Source organism: Morone saxatilis, unplaced genomic scaffold (assembly GCF_004916995.1).
Source record: "Morone saxatilis isolate NCDOM2014 unplaced genomic scaffold, NCSU_SB_2.0 Contig23, whole genome shotgun sequence".
Lineage (NCBI taxonomy): Eukaryota > Metazoa > Chordata > Actinopteri > Moronidae > Morone > Morone saxatilis.
In genome coordinates, this window is record NW_023339796.1 from 13130089 (window position 1) to 13146650 (window position 16562).

General features: G+C 42.8%; 1 protein-coding gene across 2 annotated transcripts; it reads right to left on the bottom strand.

The window, feature by feature from the left end:
- Positions 1–295: 295 nt before the first annotated feature.
- Positions 296–16033, bottom strand: nyap2b (neuronal tyrosine-phosphorylated phosphoinositide-3-kinase adaptor 2b; the record flags this gene model as incomplete). Of its 2 annotated transcripts, none has more annotated exon segments than XM_035670089.1 (6): positions 296–2645; positions 2920–3023; positions 3153–4439; positions 7385–8458; positions 11520–11836; positions 15832–16033. In XM_035670089.1, coding segments are annotated over 6 exon segments (3249 nt in total). In that variant the 3' UTR covers positions 296–2357.
- Between the last annotated feature and the right edge of the window lie 529 nt (positions 16034–16562).

Genomic DNA, 16562 nt, shown 5'->3' on the forward strand with positions numbered 1-16562 from the left:
GAATTGAATTGAATTGAAAATGTTTGATAATTGATCATCTTGCTGCTGTACATTAAGATTTTGTAATAATCCACCATATCAGACTTGTGTTGAAATCCTAAATAAATCATCATTTGGGGAAAATAATCAGGAGAGCCTCTCCTTCATCTAAGTGGTGTTCCTCAATTAAAATGTTTTTAAAAGTTTGAACACCACGCGTCATTCAGAGTTCAATAGCTACAACTCTTTGAAAAGCAAGTCTATATGCAAAAACTCCCAAAATAGAAAAAAAATGAATAACTTCAACAGTATACAGTTTTCCATAGAGGGTTTCAAGTTCATATTTATTTATTTCTCTCAACAGAACCCAAGTGACAATCAGAATACAGTACTTTTTTCCTCAAACATGTTTTTTCCTTTTCTTTTTTATTACGCAAAACAAGAGAACACTCAGTGCAATAAGACAGAGGACTCTGACAGTGCGGTGCTCTCTCTACCTTTTCACAGTGCACGTTTATACACACAAGAAGATTGTACATCATCATTATTACATTTCCAACCTCCACCCACCAACATCATGGATAGGGCAAAGTGAATGTCTTAAAACAATCATTTTTAAAGATTCAACTTGCATACAGTGTAGCTTGGCACACAAAAACACACACAGCTCTCTCCCTCACACACACATACAGGTACAACACAGAGGGACCTCTGTAGCATTAATTCTCACCAGAGAGGGGGGTACTGCACTTGCACTCCACTCGGAGGGCTATCTCATTTGTCAAACCCATACTATTTTGGCAATGTCAACATTGCATTTTAATGTGCTAAAGAGAACCAATTTAGATGATGTAAGTAGGAGTTTGAGGTAGAGGGAGAGAGCAGGGGGGAGAGGGACATGTATGCAATCAGCCTGATTAAATGTAATAGAATATGATGAGTAGTGCAGGTTTTATTTTTTATTTTTTTTTACAAAGCCTAAAAGATTTATAGGCCGGTGTGCAACCCCTGTCTGCTTGACCGGGTAGAGCTGTTGCCATATTATAGGTCCTTATATGATTTGTTCTCTAAAATGGTTGCCAGCCAATTGAATTGGGAATATTGTCAGAGACAACCAATCATCGATGACTGCATGTCGCACACAGCCAGCCTCCTGAGGCTTTACCTCCCCGCCAATAAATTAAAACTTAGATGGCAGAGCTACCTTTAACATTTTCAAAAAAATATATATAAGCATAATCTTGAAAGTTATTTCTTAAGCAAGTGCATATGGCTATTATAATCTGCAGTAAAATTAAGAAATGTTCTAAAAGCTCAGGTGTTGATTGTACGGGCTGGTCGTTGGAATAAAGTATTTACACTGTGTCATGGTGCTTGCAGTGTGCATGGCAAAGTAAGGGCGCTGGTACTTGCCAGCTATTGCCACCAACCCCATTTCAAAAAAACAACTCTCCAAAGTGCAACCACACCCATATCTCGCTTTAACAGGCTTTGGCTGTTTTTGTAAATTATACTGTTAATAATGTATGTTCTAATTTACTACCTCCCCAACCCACCCTCATAGTGTATTTTAGAATTCAGCAGAAACATTTCACACTTTCTCTGTCCTCTACAATATGCCAGCCAACAGGTTTTCCTATAAAACGATTGAACTGCTTCAAAAGGCTTTGACGTAGTGACTACACAGCTTCTTACTGTAATATACAAACTGAAGCACACGAAGTTTCCTGTTTGTGTTCTAGGATTAACTGTTGTACATTCTAGAACATACTGGACCAGGCATGGAGGGCGCTGGAATCTAAAGCACGTTGACGTTAACTCCTCAACTTACAATACAACAGTGAAAATGTAAAGTAATATATAGACAGAATTGGATAGTCCATTCATTTTAGTGCTTTTTAGCACAAAAAAAGAGTTGGGCATAAGAAAATTATGCTACTACAGTACAAGTATTGATAGATTATGCTTTCAAATGTAAAAGAACCGAAACAAAAAAATAACATAAAAACAAACATTAGATTGCATCTACATCTACTATACATCATTTAAGCTGTTTTTTAATCCCCATCTCATTTAGAAAATATCTATTCATCAAATATCTATGCTACTAATTATATTACAAGAATCCAATCACGGGAAATAGAAAAATATCAAATATCACCAGTGATGATAAGAAAACATGACAACCTGAACGAGCAGAAATATTGCTATGGTAACCACCATTGTCCTTTGACATCAGCGAGAATCATCTCCCGGTGCTCTTATTGGCTGTCCTGACGCCTCCTGATGTTGCAGGGAAGAATCAGCACAACCCAGAGGAAAGAGGGAGCGGGTAATTGGGGGTTGTGTGGCAGGGAGGTGTAAGTGTGTCGTTACTGTCAGATGGCAGTGTCCCAGAACACAGTTGTCTGTGTAGGATAAGGGGGAGGACGGATCTTTTTGCCCCCGCTGCTTTTCCCCCAGCCTGGGAGGACAGATGCACTTTCTTGCTTGCACTGACTCCGCTCCTGGTGCCTGTCCTCGTTCCTGTCCGGAGGAGGAGGCCTCTCCAGAGATCTCTGTAGGTGTGGATGTTGTCTGGAGCGGATCTCCATGCAGAGGGTGCGTTTCCTCTCGATCTGTTCCAGCATGGTGGTGTCTCCACAGATCCACGGCATCTGGGGCATCTGAAGGGCAGAGTCAATGCATTAAGTGAAGCAAATACAACTCAACTTCAAAGTTAGTTGCACATTTTAAAGCCTCTAAAACTTAGCTCTTAAGTATTTCTCTACAACACTGTTAATGACTAAATAAGCACTGAAATGTCTCTAGTGAAATTGAAAACTCTTCTAACTTGCGTGTTAGTAGTTATTAGTCAGAAATTGATTGAAACGGTTAGTTTTCAGGGCCTGCAACAGGCTTAGAAGTTAAGAGCTAAGACAAACAGGCAAATCTGCATACCTGACTTTGTTGTGTCTCTGCTGCTCTCCTTTGTGGGGTTCCCATTGGGGAGGGGTTAGCAGGCATAGAAGGTGAGCGGCTATACTTAGGTGCTGCTTTCACATCTACAAAGAGAGGAACGTAAAGGAATAAGAAGAGTTAAATGCATTTTAGCCGGATGTTTTCTTTAACATACGCAAATGTTATCTGAGAAATAGAGGATTCTTTTATGAATAAGAGATCTACAGCCTCACCATTTCCTGTTCCCATGTTCATTGGTGGGCTACCCGATGATCTTCCGTGGTGAGTAGGTGTCGTTGTGGATGAAAGCTGCCCTAACCCTGTGCTGCCATTCCTCTCTTGTGCTTTTGATTGGTCCATGCTGTAATTGACTCTCGTCTTATCTCGTCTGGGCGTGCCATCCGATCGGTATCCTCGTTCTTTATTGTCACACCTATACTCCATTGCAGAAGGGCTCTTTGTGCTCTTGACATCATAATGATGCTGCTCTGAGCCATTCAAGCTTCTGTCCTTGCTGTCACGTCTCACTTCGAGTCCAGTTCGGCTCAGATCTTTACTGTCCTGCCTGGGCAGGGGAGGAGGAGGAAGATCTCCTCCGTTGTGGCAGCTCCGATCTCTCCCCTCGTGCTTGGATTCCGAGCCGTAGCCAACCCTGTCCTTGCTGTTGCTGCTTCTGGACGTTTCTTGTCGGGGTATGATCTCAGGTGGCTGGTCTATTCTACCTTCATGTCTATGTTCCATGTCGTTTCTTACCCTCTCTTTGCCATCCTGCTGGGCTAACAAATCAGGACGATGGTCTTTCTTTTCTGCTCCAGTTCTGGGTCTGTCTTTGCTTTCTTGTCTGGGTAGAAGCTCAGGTGGCCTGTCTCTGCTTTCATGCTTTGAGTCCACACCGTTCCTGACTCTCTCTTTGCTATCCTGTCGTGGTAAGAGCTCAGGTGGCTGATCCAGCAGTCTCTCTCTGCTTTCCTGTCTAAAGTCTACACTGTTTCTTGCCCTTTCCTTGCTGTCTTGTCTTGGTAACAGCTCAGGTGGCTGATCTAGCAGTCTCTCTCTGTCTTTGCTGTCCTGTCTCAACAAAGACTCCATTCCATGTCCGGCGCTCCGATCTTTGCTGTCTCTCCTAGGCATCAGGTCACCATTACTAATGCCTCTGTCCTTGGAGTCTCTTCTTATCAATGAGATCGGCTCTATGCTGATGCAGCCTTGGTCCCTGCTGTCCCTGCTGTCCCTGCGAACAGGTGGTGCATCTACACCGCTACAAGTACGGTCTTTGCTGTTGCGTCTGTGGGGCAGTGGCTCTACATTGCTGCTCCCTCTTTCTCTGTCTTTATCTCTGTCTTTGTCTCTGTGTTTGTCTCTGTCTTTGTCTCTGTCTTTGTCTTTGTCTTTGTCTCTGTCTCTCCGGTGAGAGGACTCTTTGCTGTGGCGATCCTTGTCTCGCTTGGACTCCTTGCCGTGACTGTGGCGCTCCTTGCCTTCACGCTTGGAATCACTGTGAGACTTGCTTTTGGAATCCGCTGTAAAAGAACCGGAAGAAAAAGTCAGAACACAAACACTTAAAAGCTACATCCAAACTTATTCTGCTGTAGTGGATAATGCATTGAAAATATGACTAATAACCAGCTGATACATAATGTAATTTACTCAAAATATGGTAGTAAACTAGATTAACTGTTTAAACATAAAAGAAAATACAGAAGAAATACTAAATTTCTGCTTCAAATGTCTGCATTACCACATATATCCTCTAGGTGTCACTCAATATTCACTGAGGCAGCTGCAGTAAACCACTGGAGTTAGATGAGTCAGTATGTGGGCTAACAGGCATTGCAATTATGTTCATCCTGGTATATAATAATACACACTATCATTAGCTTAAATTTTTTTAGTACAACCAATTTAATTGTTTGTATTTTTTCATTGTACTTATTCTTTCACCTTAAAGTCTACAAAATAATACACATGATGTTACTATAAAACAACCATGGGTACCAATGCAAAACATAAGTAGAACATGAACCACCACCATCAGATAGGTCTGTGTTTAAATTTTGAATTTCTTCCTGCTCTTCTTAACCATGTATACATATAATATTCCAGCCTGTGAGCATTGCAAATGGGGAAATAGGGAAGCGTATGTATGTCACTGATTCAATGCTCAATAAAGACATTATAGATCATCACTGCGCAAATAAAAAATGTATGTGCATGATTGATTTCCATGTAGGCTGTTCCTCTATATATTTTCTATACGGGCTTTAACATACAGTACCATGCACAAGCATCCCTTGTCATGCCCATCCCTTATCATGTCATGCGTCATACATGGTTTTTAGTGTGTGTGCATATATGCATGTGTGTGTGTGCATGAGAGCTAGTGTGGCGATTAACCGGTTGGTAAGTGGGTCAGATTAGCTGTTGCTGCCTCAGAAAGGGAGAGAGAAAAAATTAACCTCCATTCATTGTGTTAGGTTTGTATGCTCATTACGCCGTGTGTGCTTGTAGCCAGTCACGGGGCAACGCACACAACCTGTCAGTCCTTTAGCCCCATGTGGCGCTCGCACACAGGTGTTGGGATAAAAATATAAATAATTTAAAAAGACCTGTCAGAACTGCCCACCATAGATGTATAGAAAGCATATGCAAACTGTTTACAAACCATATGGGGTTAGAGAACATAATACTGTCAAAGGGCTCATTGGTAAGACATCACAGGGAATTCCTGGCACCTGAATGCAGCCCTTGACAAGCTAACCATCACTAAATGTAGGCCAATGAGACACGAAATTCACAGCATTGAATAGCAAATGTGCACCAACTGGCAGATGTAAATACGCTCAGTGGAGGATGTATTTGTCATGGAAGTCAAAATAGCAAGAAGTCATAAATTGTCTCAGCTTCCACTATCCCCATATGCACAGCTGCCACAGCAACCTGATTGGCTTAATCACAAGTAGAGTATGCGCTGATTGGACAGAAAAGAGAATCTGAAATCCTCTGATCAGGTGTAGATTTGAGTTCAGAGCCGTAGCTATTCCCCATCAGGAGCTCATTGCTCCGTTGTAGACTGGCATGCCCTAAGCTGTGATTGGCTGCATTACCCATGGGGAGGGAATCTGCAAATAAGAAACAGGGATTTCTCCTCCTTTCACTGTTGCTATGTTGTAGTTGCTAAGAGCGAGTAAGGATGCATGTGTGGACTCTTTTTTTCTTTTATGATTTATGTACCAAATTTGCTTGAATAAATCTGCTTTAGAGCATTCAATTAAGGGTTTTAGTTCATTTTTTCAGTGTACAGCTCAGCTTTGAAGAGGACGCAGCATTGGAATTATATGTCAACTATAGGATTACGTGTCATGTCAAACCTCACTCTAAATCATTAGATACTCTATATTAATTTATTAGTGACCCTTTTAAAATAATGCATGATAGGCCTTTGCATAAACTACACTATCCTTCATGCATTTATGAAACACCCTCTTGCTTATTTAGTTTGGTTTAAAGCCTGCAGTCATCAATCTCTTGTTGATTTACATTATATTTCAAAATATTTAGGCTTAAAATGGCTATTTTAGCAGAAAAGTAATGGTTGCATTCTACATGAGATCAATAATGTTGATTTGTGACTGATGCTGCTGGCACCAGACTCACAATGTGACAACACACGATTCATGGAATCATGGATTATGTGTTAACTTGGGCTATACTATACTATGCATGATTTGTGCATGAGGGTGATTCATCACTACCTCACTTTAATAAAGATACTGCTACGGCAGCACAATATCATTAACTTCAGATTAGAAAATATACATAAAATAAACTTTCTAGTCCCAGTCAGTCTGTGGACTGATTATTCATTTCTCAGTTTTTTTATTCAGCATACTATGCGTCACGATCAGTCCACGTAAGTGAGCTCCCCCGAAAGCCATGGTAGAGTTCGCACACCGATTATAAGCAAATTGTGTTTTCCTTCACAGTTGCATTAGTTTTGGCAGAGCCGTGAGTGTGGCATGGTTATTATCTGTATTTAAACATGATGTTTACATATTTAAAAGTAATGCTGCCTGATGGCCTAATGCCATGAGTAGGTTTGAGGGACCTGCTGTCCGCTTTAGTCTCTAATCCCCTCAGATTAAATCATACGATCTGTATCAGACTTGGCTTGCTGGTCCTAGATTAAACAAATGGATGTTTGCAGGGAGTGCCACAAACACCATGCATGGCACTGTAAAAGTGATGCATTCTCTGCCACAGCCTCCTAATTTGGCAGGTTAAACTTGGTAACCCAAAAGAGGGATAAATTACACTGTTACTGATTAGGCAACTGGAGACTACTTATTTGTGTTTGTTCCAGAGTTTACTGAAGCCACATTTTGACACTGACATGATATGAGCACATGTGTTTGTGCCCTTTGCTACACTACGTTCCACGATGAGGCAGATGTGTGGAATGACTCACTCTCTCCAGGCTCTTTAGACTTCCTGCCACTGGCATTTTTCTTCAGCATGTTCCTGCCTGTGGTGAACAGGTTGGTTAGTTCATCTAGCGGGCTGGTGGGTGTCCGTGAACGCCCTGTTGACACATTCTGCATAGAGCCATGAAGTCGACCCACACCGTCTTGAGGTGGTGAGCCTTTGCCGTGAGGGGTGGCAGAGGCGCTCCGCGGCAGACCTCCGGGGAATGGCATAGAAGCGTCAAAGGGAGGCGTACGCATGAGGCTGAGAGGGGTGAGGCAGCGGCCCATGCTGACCGGCGATGGACAAGCAGAGTGGCTGCGCTGATAGGAGGATGAGGAGGAGGATTTGTAGAGGGTGCAGGGTAGAGGGGGCGCAGAGGAGCGGCCAGATACAGTGAGGGTTGGGGTGGCAGTGAGCTCCCTGCGGATGTGTGCAGATGAGGGTGGCTCGGTGGAGGATGTTGGGGATTTGCTGTAGGACTGGTTCTCCAGCATGGGCAATTTGGTTACATCTAGAGGGGTGAGGGGAGACTCGTCTGAGTTGGGCGAGCACTGGGCTGGCGCCGGTGGGAAGACCAGCAGCGGAGGCCGATGGGTTAGCAAATTGGGAAAGGGTGCAGGAATGTCACAGAGGGGAATGTTTCGAGGTGTGGAGCAGCGACTGAGAGGTTCAGGGTCATAGGGTGCCGGGGTGGGGCATGCGGAGCGACAACCCACAGGGTCAGTGCGGTACTCCATATCATCCAGAGCTGGGTACTTCATCTCCTCGTACACAGACTCTCCTGGCTCCTCGTCCTCACTCTTCAGGGGTTCTCGTGATCCGACATCAATCCCGCCCATCTCTATGTAGACAGGTTCATCTTCACAGTCGTCTGTAGGGCTCTCATCACTCTGTGGTGGCGAGGGGTTGCGTTCGCAGGGGGAAGTGACATGGTGGAGGGGTTTGGAGTGGCAAACCCCACCCCCTCCGTGGCTCTTGATGTAGGACTCATCGAAGGAAACACTCAGTTGTGTGTTGGGGTTCCTCTTAGGTTTGGGTGGCGGCACCCTCCTGCAGTCCTCACTGCATCCTTGAGCTGCTAAAGAGATAGAGAGAAAAAAGTCGATACACAAACCCACTGGAGAAAATCACATTCATCATAAGCGCTACCTGATAGAAGACAGTTATACAGTACGCCATTTGTTTTCTGGTTTATTAATTTGTTGACATTTCTGGAATCGTTTATCATCAAGCGAATCATTTTTAATATAAAGCCTACTGCAGGTTTGTGGGCCAGATGCAGGTCAATGTGTATAGCTGGGAGCAATATCTTGAGTCATATGTGGGAAAAGTTGAGGCATATGCATGTTTCTAGGTCAGCTATACGGCAGTGGAGCAGTATGTGAGTATAGTATCTGGGTCACACACACTGTGGAGCTTCTTTTTGATAGTGGTGACGTAGCATTGCAGTGTAAATCTCTTTAGATGTGGTGCAGTGAGGCTATGGTACAGTGTTCACGTTGACTAGATACTACTGTACAGAACGGTCCTAATGCTAGTTTACTCAGAGTAGACAGCCCTCTATACTACTGAGTTGCGCACAGTGTCTAGGTCAGACACTGAGATGTTTGGATAGGAGTGTCCCTTTCTCTGATAGGCAGGGGGAGATAAGTGTAGTTAAGAGCCGGACCATGTCTGAGGTCTTCAAACTGCAGATTTTACACCTTTAATAATTCAGATGCCAGATGGCCCAGACACACGCATACTTCCCGTAACTGTATGACTCACCACCATCGCTACATGCACGCACACACGCACACTGCACATGCCTACACATTCAGAGAAGGAAATTAGGACAGGCATGTACACATTTTATGCCACAGTCTCACAAGCTATGAAGTCAGTCTTCCCAGAAAATGGTAGACTAACTGTGTTTGTGTGTTTCTACATCTGAATGTATAGCTTTGCAGAATATGTTGCAGAAAGTTAGATAAATGGGACTAGATACAAAATATTTGTCTTTTATTAAAGTTTAGAGAACAAGTAGAGAAAAAGCAGTTGATTCAAAGTCAAGAAAATAAATGGCACATTTAATTTTGTTCTTCACTGGTATTTTGCACACCATGCATTTATCCAGGTCGATGATGATGATGCTAATTAGAACTGAGGATCAAACTGTCCTTTTGGTTCCACATTTTTTCCTCATTACCACTAATTAATAAGGTGTTAATACAGGATTTGGTTCAGCCCAGATGTGTTCCTGGTATGTGTTTAACTGGACTGACGTATTCTAGTGTACTCTCTCTGCCTTTCTTTGGGCAAGCAATTGCATATATGTGCGTGCATACAGTAATGTGTACACAGTAGTATACCTATGTCTGAGCAATCACCAAATGCATTATTACATTAACAGGTTTGTATGGTGGATCTGTTTCAGCACTGATGATGAATTTATCCCTCCCAACATCTCTTACTCCCTGTCCCTTCTCTTCCTCTCTCCATTGCTCCCTCTTCTCCCCCTCCCCCTGTAGCGGATGTGTTTACCCGCAACCCCCTCCCCCCTCCCTCTCCTCCTGGGGAAAATGAATCTAGGTCAGTCGCTCCTCCTGAATGAATCCTACTCTGACAAGCTCCTCCCCTTCCTGCTACAGTGCCAGCTACAGAGCACGCAACACTCCCCTCAGCCAGGGACACCCCCACACTCTCACTCTGATTGGCTCACACGCCTCAGACTTCAACATCTCTAGAGCCCCATTGGCTCGAGCTGCTTGGTGATTCTGTGATTGGCTAGGCTGCAGGGGGTCTTGTTTCTGTGGGATGGTTGCCGTGGTGCCCAGGAAGATCTGTGTGCACATGGAGAGATCCCCACCAATCTGAGCCAGGCTGGGCGACTCCCTAAACATCGGCAACGAAGCATCCAAACTGAAATGGAGTCAAAGCTTCCTGCAACCTCTAATTCTTTTTGCTCTCTCTGCCACCTGCCTCAAAGACATTATTATACTCTAAGTGACTGTTTAGTTTTGCAGTGCTTGTTAGTTTTTCTTTGTGCTCAGCACATGTACTATAGGTGATTTGTTTCCTAATAAAAATGTTTAACTGTGTGCATTGTGCATTTGCAACAGGAGTGATTGTATCTGTGGCCTGTTGAGGGAAACGTTCCTTTAGCTCAATTAATTCCTGTCTATTCATTAAAGCTTTTCTTACACTGAGTTGATGTACTATAATTATGCCCTCTTTTTCATCCGTGGCCAAGCAAGCATATTGTGTTTGTTTATTTTGCTTCAGAAAACTGAGTGAAATTGCTGTAGGGTACTTCTACTGGATCTTGATCAAGGCATCTCTAAATGTTGGCCTTGCCAGTTTTAACTGGAAGGAAAATTGTTTGGCCTTTATTGGTAATTTGCCTTGTAGAAATATTAAAGTATGTCAGTTTTAAATTAGGTTATAGAACTGTCAAGACACTTTTTGTGTGCACTCAGAACAGTTTTGAAAATTCCCTGTAACCAGCACAGTACTCTGATCCATCTACTAAGGTGAAGTTACTGGAGCTTCAACTTAATACACAGAACTCCTTACTGTACTAATTATGTCAAGATATTACTCTCAGCAGTAGAAACTGTATTCAAACCTGATCAAGAGACGTAGTGGATATATAACACCTGAGGACTGCATGCAAAAGACTAGATAGGCAATACTGATTACATGAATACATTTTGGTTTCTGCTGTGAAAACTGACAATGTGTCAGCACACACAGCACAAAAACTGAATCAGACATTCATATGCATCACATTTTGATACTTCCATTAATCATACTGGAATGTATGTACAATGGTCCACTGTCATTCAAAGATGCTAAAGAATGTTTTTTTTTCTTCACACAATAGGCAACATGGCAGACTCTTTAAAGTATTCATTCATATGTTGTTTATTCAACTGCAAGCCATCACATTTCATTGTTTTTCTAATGCAATGTTTTGTACTTTTAGTGTATTATTTATTTTATTTGCCACTATGCTACTTCTGGTACTTAGTGTGAAGTATGCAGTGAATAGTTAGATGTCATGTCATTGTAGGAGAAAATGCGTTGAGCAGGGCACTGCAGAGAGCAGCTAAATATAGCGCAGCAGTTTGGTGTGAAATGCCACCACCACTCACCGTCACATCTCTCCCCACGGCAGGTGGATACAGGACTGTGGTCCACCGCCTCAGATGACATGCTCAGCTTGGTGGCCGGGTCCCTCCTGGGCTTGGGTGGGGGCTGCTTCCTAGAGGTCGGGCTTCCCACTTCCTCGTCTCCTCCGCCCCCACTGTTCCCACCGCCGACAGAGTGAAGGGACTGGGAGCGTACAGAGAAGCCCTGCCCACAGGCGAGGGCATGCGGGTGGGGCATTGGCATACGTTCCTGGGGGTCCGGCATGGTAATGGAGCCCATACGTAAGTGCTTGCCTTCAGTTGCTATGTCCTCACCCGTCCTAAAACAGAAAGAGAGGAAGCGAGAGAGAGGTTAGGGAAGATGGATATAGGGTCAAGGAACTGAGATATGTATGATCTATGTAAATATGAATGGTAAATATACGAAATATATTAGTTTACATCATTGGACAAAAATCTTGACCCAAGTTCCTCATCCACAGGAAGTCGTTCCTGCCAGAAGACAGCAAAAATAACATTCCATACCCTGATATACAGAGCTATCATGGCACGTCTCCATTTGTGTGAGCATGTGTATGCGCGCACGTGTATGTACATATATACAATACAATATGTGCATTTCAGTCTGTGCAAGTGACGATGAGAGCGCTAAGTTAACAATAACAGACATGTTAGTGGCACTGAAAAAAGGGTCGCTTTCAGGGCAAAACATTGATTTGAGTTTAACACTGGATATGACCGATGCCGCTCACACAACCAGACACATAATGACACCATGGAAGTCCCCCAGCCTGTACACAATCAATCCCTATAAATGGATGATTGGCCTGAATGGAGCGTTAATGATGTCTGAGTGTTATGTGGTAATGGGGGGAAAGGAGGGCTGTCTATGTGTGTGTGTGTGTGTGTGTGTTTGTGTATAGTAGAGTAAATGAGCTCAAGATCTGACTGTGTTCAGGGAAAATGTTTTTCACTTGATGCATTAATTTATTCTCATATCAGAGAGCCACAATTAAGCTTAAAGTCAGAGATTTGTTTAAACAAATGGTATGAAACAGGATGAATTTGCATGTGTGTCTTCACAAATCTCTATCTTGTGTGTCTGTGTGTATGCGTGTGGATGTGTATGTATGTATGTGTGTGTTTGTGTGACCCCTCAGTGTGTGACTTTGCTGACTCTGATTCCCTCCAGGCCAGCTGCTGAACAGAAGGTGCCTGGTGGGGTGGGTTCATTGGTCAGGGGCTTAACTTTGCCTAGCAACAGGGTACCCATAGAAACCAGACACAAAACCAGCTGCCACCACACAACAATAATAAAGCGCACGTGCACATGGTGTGCATATCATAACCACATCACATTTTCGTTTAAAGGTGACAGTGGTGATACAACAGAAGGTGCCTGCAGCAACCCGTCGAGCCACAATGTTCTTTAAAAGAAATCTGGGGGAAAACAAATATCAATCACATTTAGTGGATATTAATGCATATGCTGCATACAAATATTAATAATCCACCCATGTTTGGGCAAAAATGTGTCTGAAAAAAGTACAAAAATCTTCATCTATGACATTCAGCCACAGGTGTCAAGCAGCACAACAGTCTCTCCCTCTCATATGTTTTGGATGTGCATCTGCTGTGACTGTGTACACGCACACCCATATACACGGGTTTTGTGTGTGTGGGTGGGTGGGTGTGACTGGAGTAGTGGTGGTGACTGGATTATTTATAGGATATTTGCCCAGTGATTGGCTGGAGGACAGACCACAGGTGCACTTGGACCAGTTGGAGTTGACTTGTTGTCGGGCAGCTCTGGTTCACTCACTGTGACACCATGCATGCAACAAGGAAAACAACATCACAGAAAGAAAGAAACAAAACCTGAAAGGAGAAAAAAAGACTATCTGTGAATGTGTGCACAGAGGGTAAAGAAAGAGGAAAGCAGCCGTTTGGAATTTGCAAGCATATGTAAATATAAGTAAATGTAAGTGCGTGTGTGGGGCGTGTGTGTGTGTATTTTTGAATACACTTGCACGTTTAACTAAATCTGTGGGCATCTGTTTGTGCATGTGTGTAAGACTGTGTGAATGAGTTCTTCTGATCAAATACAATAAAAGAAATCCAGAGCGAGTTCGCAGCAGGCAGGAAGGCCCGCCTTACTCAAACCTAGCGTGCTGTTCTGATTGGCTTATGGCTGTTCCAGCTGTCACCAGGCAGAACACATCTCCTCCAACTGAGCTCACACTTAATCTCTCTCTAACAGGTTTTTTTTCTCCTTCTTTTCCCCCACTCTTAAACACATTTGCTCTAACAAGCTCTTTCACCCTCACACAGCCACAAAGGCCATTTGTTCTTTCCCACCGTTTCTCACAAAGCAATATATTCTATGTTTCCTGTTGTTCATGTCCATGCATGCACATGTACACAAGCATGCATGTACATGCCTGCGCACACGCAAGTGCCGGCATGCACACATGAATCCTCACACTCTCAGTCAGTTACTGTAAAAATGGGTCGTCTCATTGACCTACTTATAGGCCTCATGAAAAATCCAGTTATTTTTTAGACTCTTCCTCAAGTGACTGTGTATTAATATTTTAGCTACAGCAACAGCTGAGAGACACTGGAAGGATAGCAAAACAGTAGATGCCACTTTCCTCAGGCATCGCCCTGTCCCATTCACCAAGTTACTGTACGGGACTGCACCAGACTACTAATAAGGATGAAAGTGCAGAAATTTTGCTGGCAAGTGATAAAAGAGAGCCAGGATGAATTTCAAAGTGTTTTTTAGAACTATAACTTAGCTGTCTTCCTGATTCCTGAGGTATAAAGTTGAACTCTGAGTCAACTTTGACTGTGCCAGCGATACACAATATGTACAGCATACTGTACAATGCGCTGACAATCACAGTAGCAGTGGAGAGTAACAGCTCTTTTGGAATCGCACGACCCTTTGACAGGAATGTCACAGGGTTCAGAATGTTCCCGAATAAATCAGTTAAGAAGAATCACATCTGGTCGCACATAAATGCTCAGCCTCCGATCAATGTAATCATCTCATGCACAGCTAAAACTCACAACAGCTGCTAAAATACCGACCGGACACAAATGATTTTTTAGATGACATGACAACATTTCCCATAAGCCTTTCCGCTGACGTCAACAAGTGCTTCTTTACTATATGATTTGTATTCTTGCAGATAAAATATGCATCCACTTGATTGATGTCCTTTACCTATGATGAGTATTTTACATTTTACTATGAAAATGATTGTAATAAAAAAAAAGATTCATTTGTCCTAAGACTTGAAAAAAGTGATATTTTTCCATGTTATAGTATAAAATTAAGCACCTAAGCAGATTGATGATTTATGACTTAAGTTCAGTGGTCTTGAAGCAAGGCTCAAATCATTGTTTGACACTAAAAAATTTAATACAAAGCCCACAAAAAAATAAGGTTCTGCTCTAAATTTTTGGGGAAATAAAGCATCACAATTGTCCATGTTATCGCACCAACACATTCCAAACCTATATGCAATGTTCTGTTATCAAGCCAATGACTCTGTGACTCAGTATTCGGTATTCTACCCCACAACGCAGCCACGCCGTATCCACGTGCCTGTCACGTTGTGACTGCGTGCCTCTTATTCGCTCAAGTTTTGGAATGCCACACAGTGGTGTTGCTCTGCACAGCGGCACCGCTTTAACTGCTTGCTCATCACAACATGTGAAACAGGGTACAGCAGCACATCAGTTAATTGGAAAAAACACATTATCTCGAACTCTAAGGGGTGTTACAACAACTTCTTGACAATGACATTGATGTTCTACACAGTTGTAGAATACTTTTCCGACCAGTTAGATATATGTAAATCACAATAGCATAAACAGAAGTCTCTTAACGTGTCTCACATCCTAACACACTTTCTGTCACAGCCCAACCCCTTCCTCAATTCTCTCCATCTCATAAATGGAGCAGCGACGACCTCCATCCAAGGACAAGTCCTAAATAAGTCGGAAAGTGAAAAATTAATTATCCTCTATAGATCATGGGGTGCACCAGTCCACACTGGCAACCCCCAAAATATGGCAGCCTGCCATTGCCACAGGGACCCTCTGGCCACTTGTCCCAATTCCTTACAACCTCTTCCTAAAGTGAACCCAGTGACATCCCTGCATGTGTGCTGTAGCAAGTAGTGAGTCTACTTCATAAAATGCTGTCATACCACTAGCTTATTCTATTCTATTTTCTCTTTGTCAATGAGTCTGTTACTTTTCTACTTTTGTGAAGCTCTTTATTTGTTTGTTTTCTTCTTACCTCCTTATGGCTTCCTCCTGTTTTCTCTTCTTGTCGTTTTTTTCCTGCAAGAATGTCCTATTTCTCTCATTCCTGGCGTGGTCCAAGTTCTGAGCTACCAGGCCGTTGTAGGCTCTCAGCCCATTCTCCTCAACATACTGGAAAAAACGGAGAGTTTCTTCCTCTTTGGAGCTCATCATTCTTCAAGTGTTTCCACAGCATTCTGATAGAGACATAAAGAAAATGTTAGTGACAATTGTTTGTCTTAAAGAGATACACAAAATACTAAATATAAAACTATTTATATGGACTACGAGGGCACTTGATAAGACCATGATCTGAATGCTAAACTAGCATGCCGTTATGCCTGTAATCACTCTCTCAACGTTTATTTTTCAAGGTCAACCTTGTTTTAGATGAAAACAGATGAAGCACGATTGCATCAGCAACATAATAGTGTCACATGAAGTTTGTGTGATGTTGCTATTGTTTTTATTGTCCCTCATTGTGGAGTTCATGGCCTACATATATAAAAAATTCATAGACTTGCATCATGCCTGTGCCCACAAGAGTAAACATTTTCCCTGGAGGGTTGCAACATCTTTCTCTATTCTCCATTGTGCACACGTACATACACAAACATACACAAGCACAAGTAAATATGCAAACAGTCAAGGGACTCACTATGTAGCTGCTGTTACTCATAACCTTCAGTTTCAGTTGTCTTATTGGCTGCGGATCAGTGGCGGCTG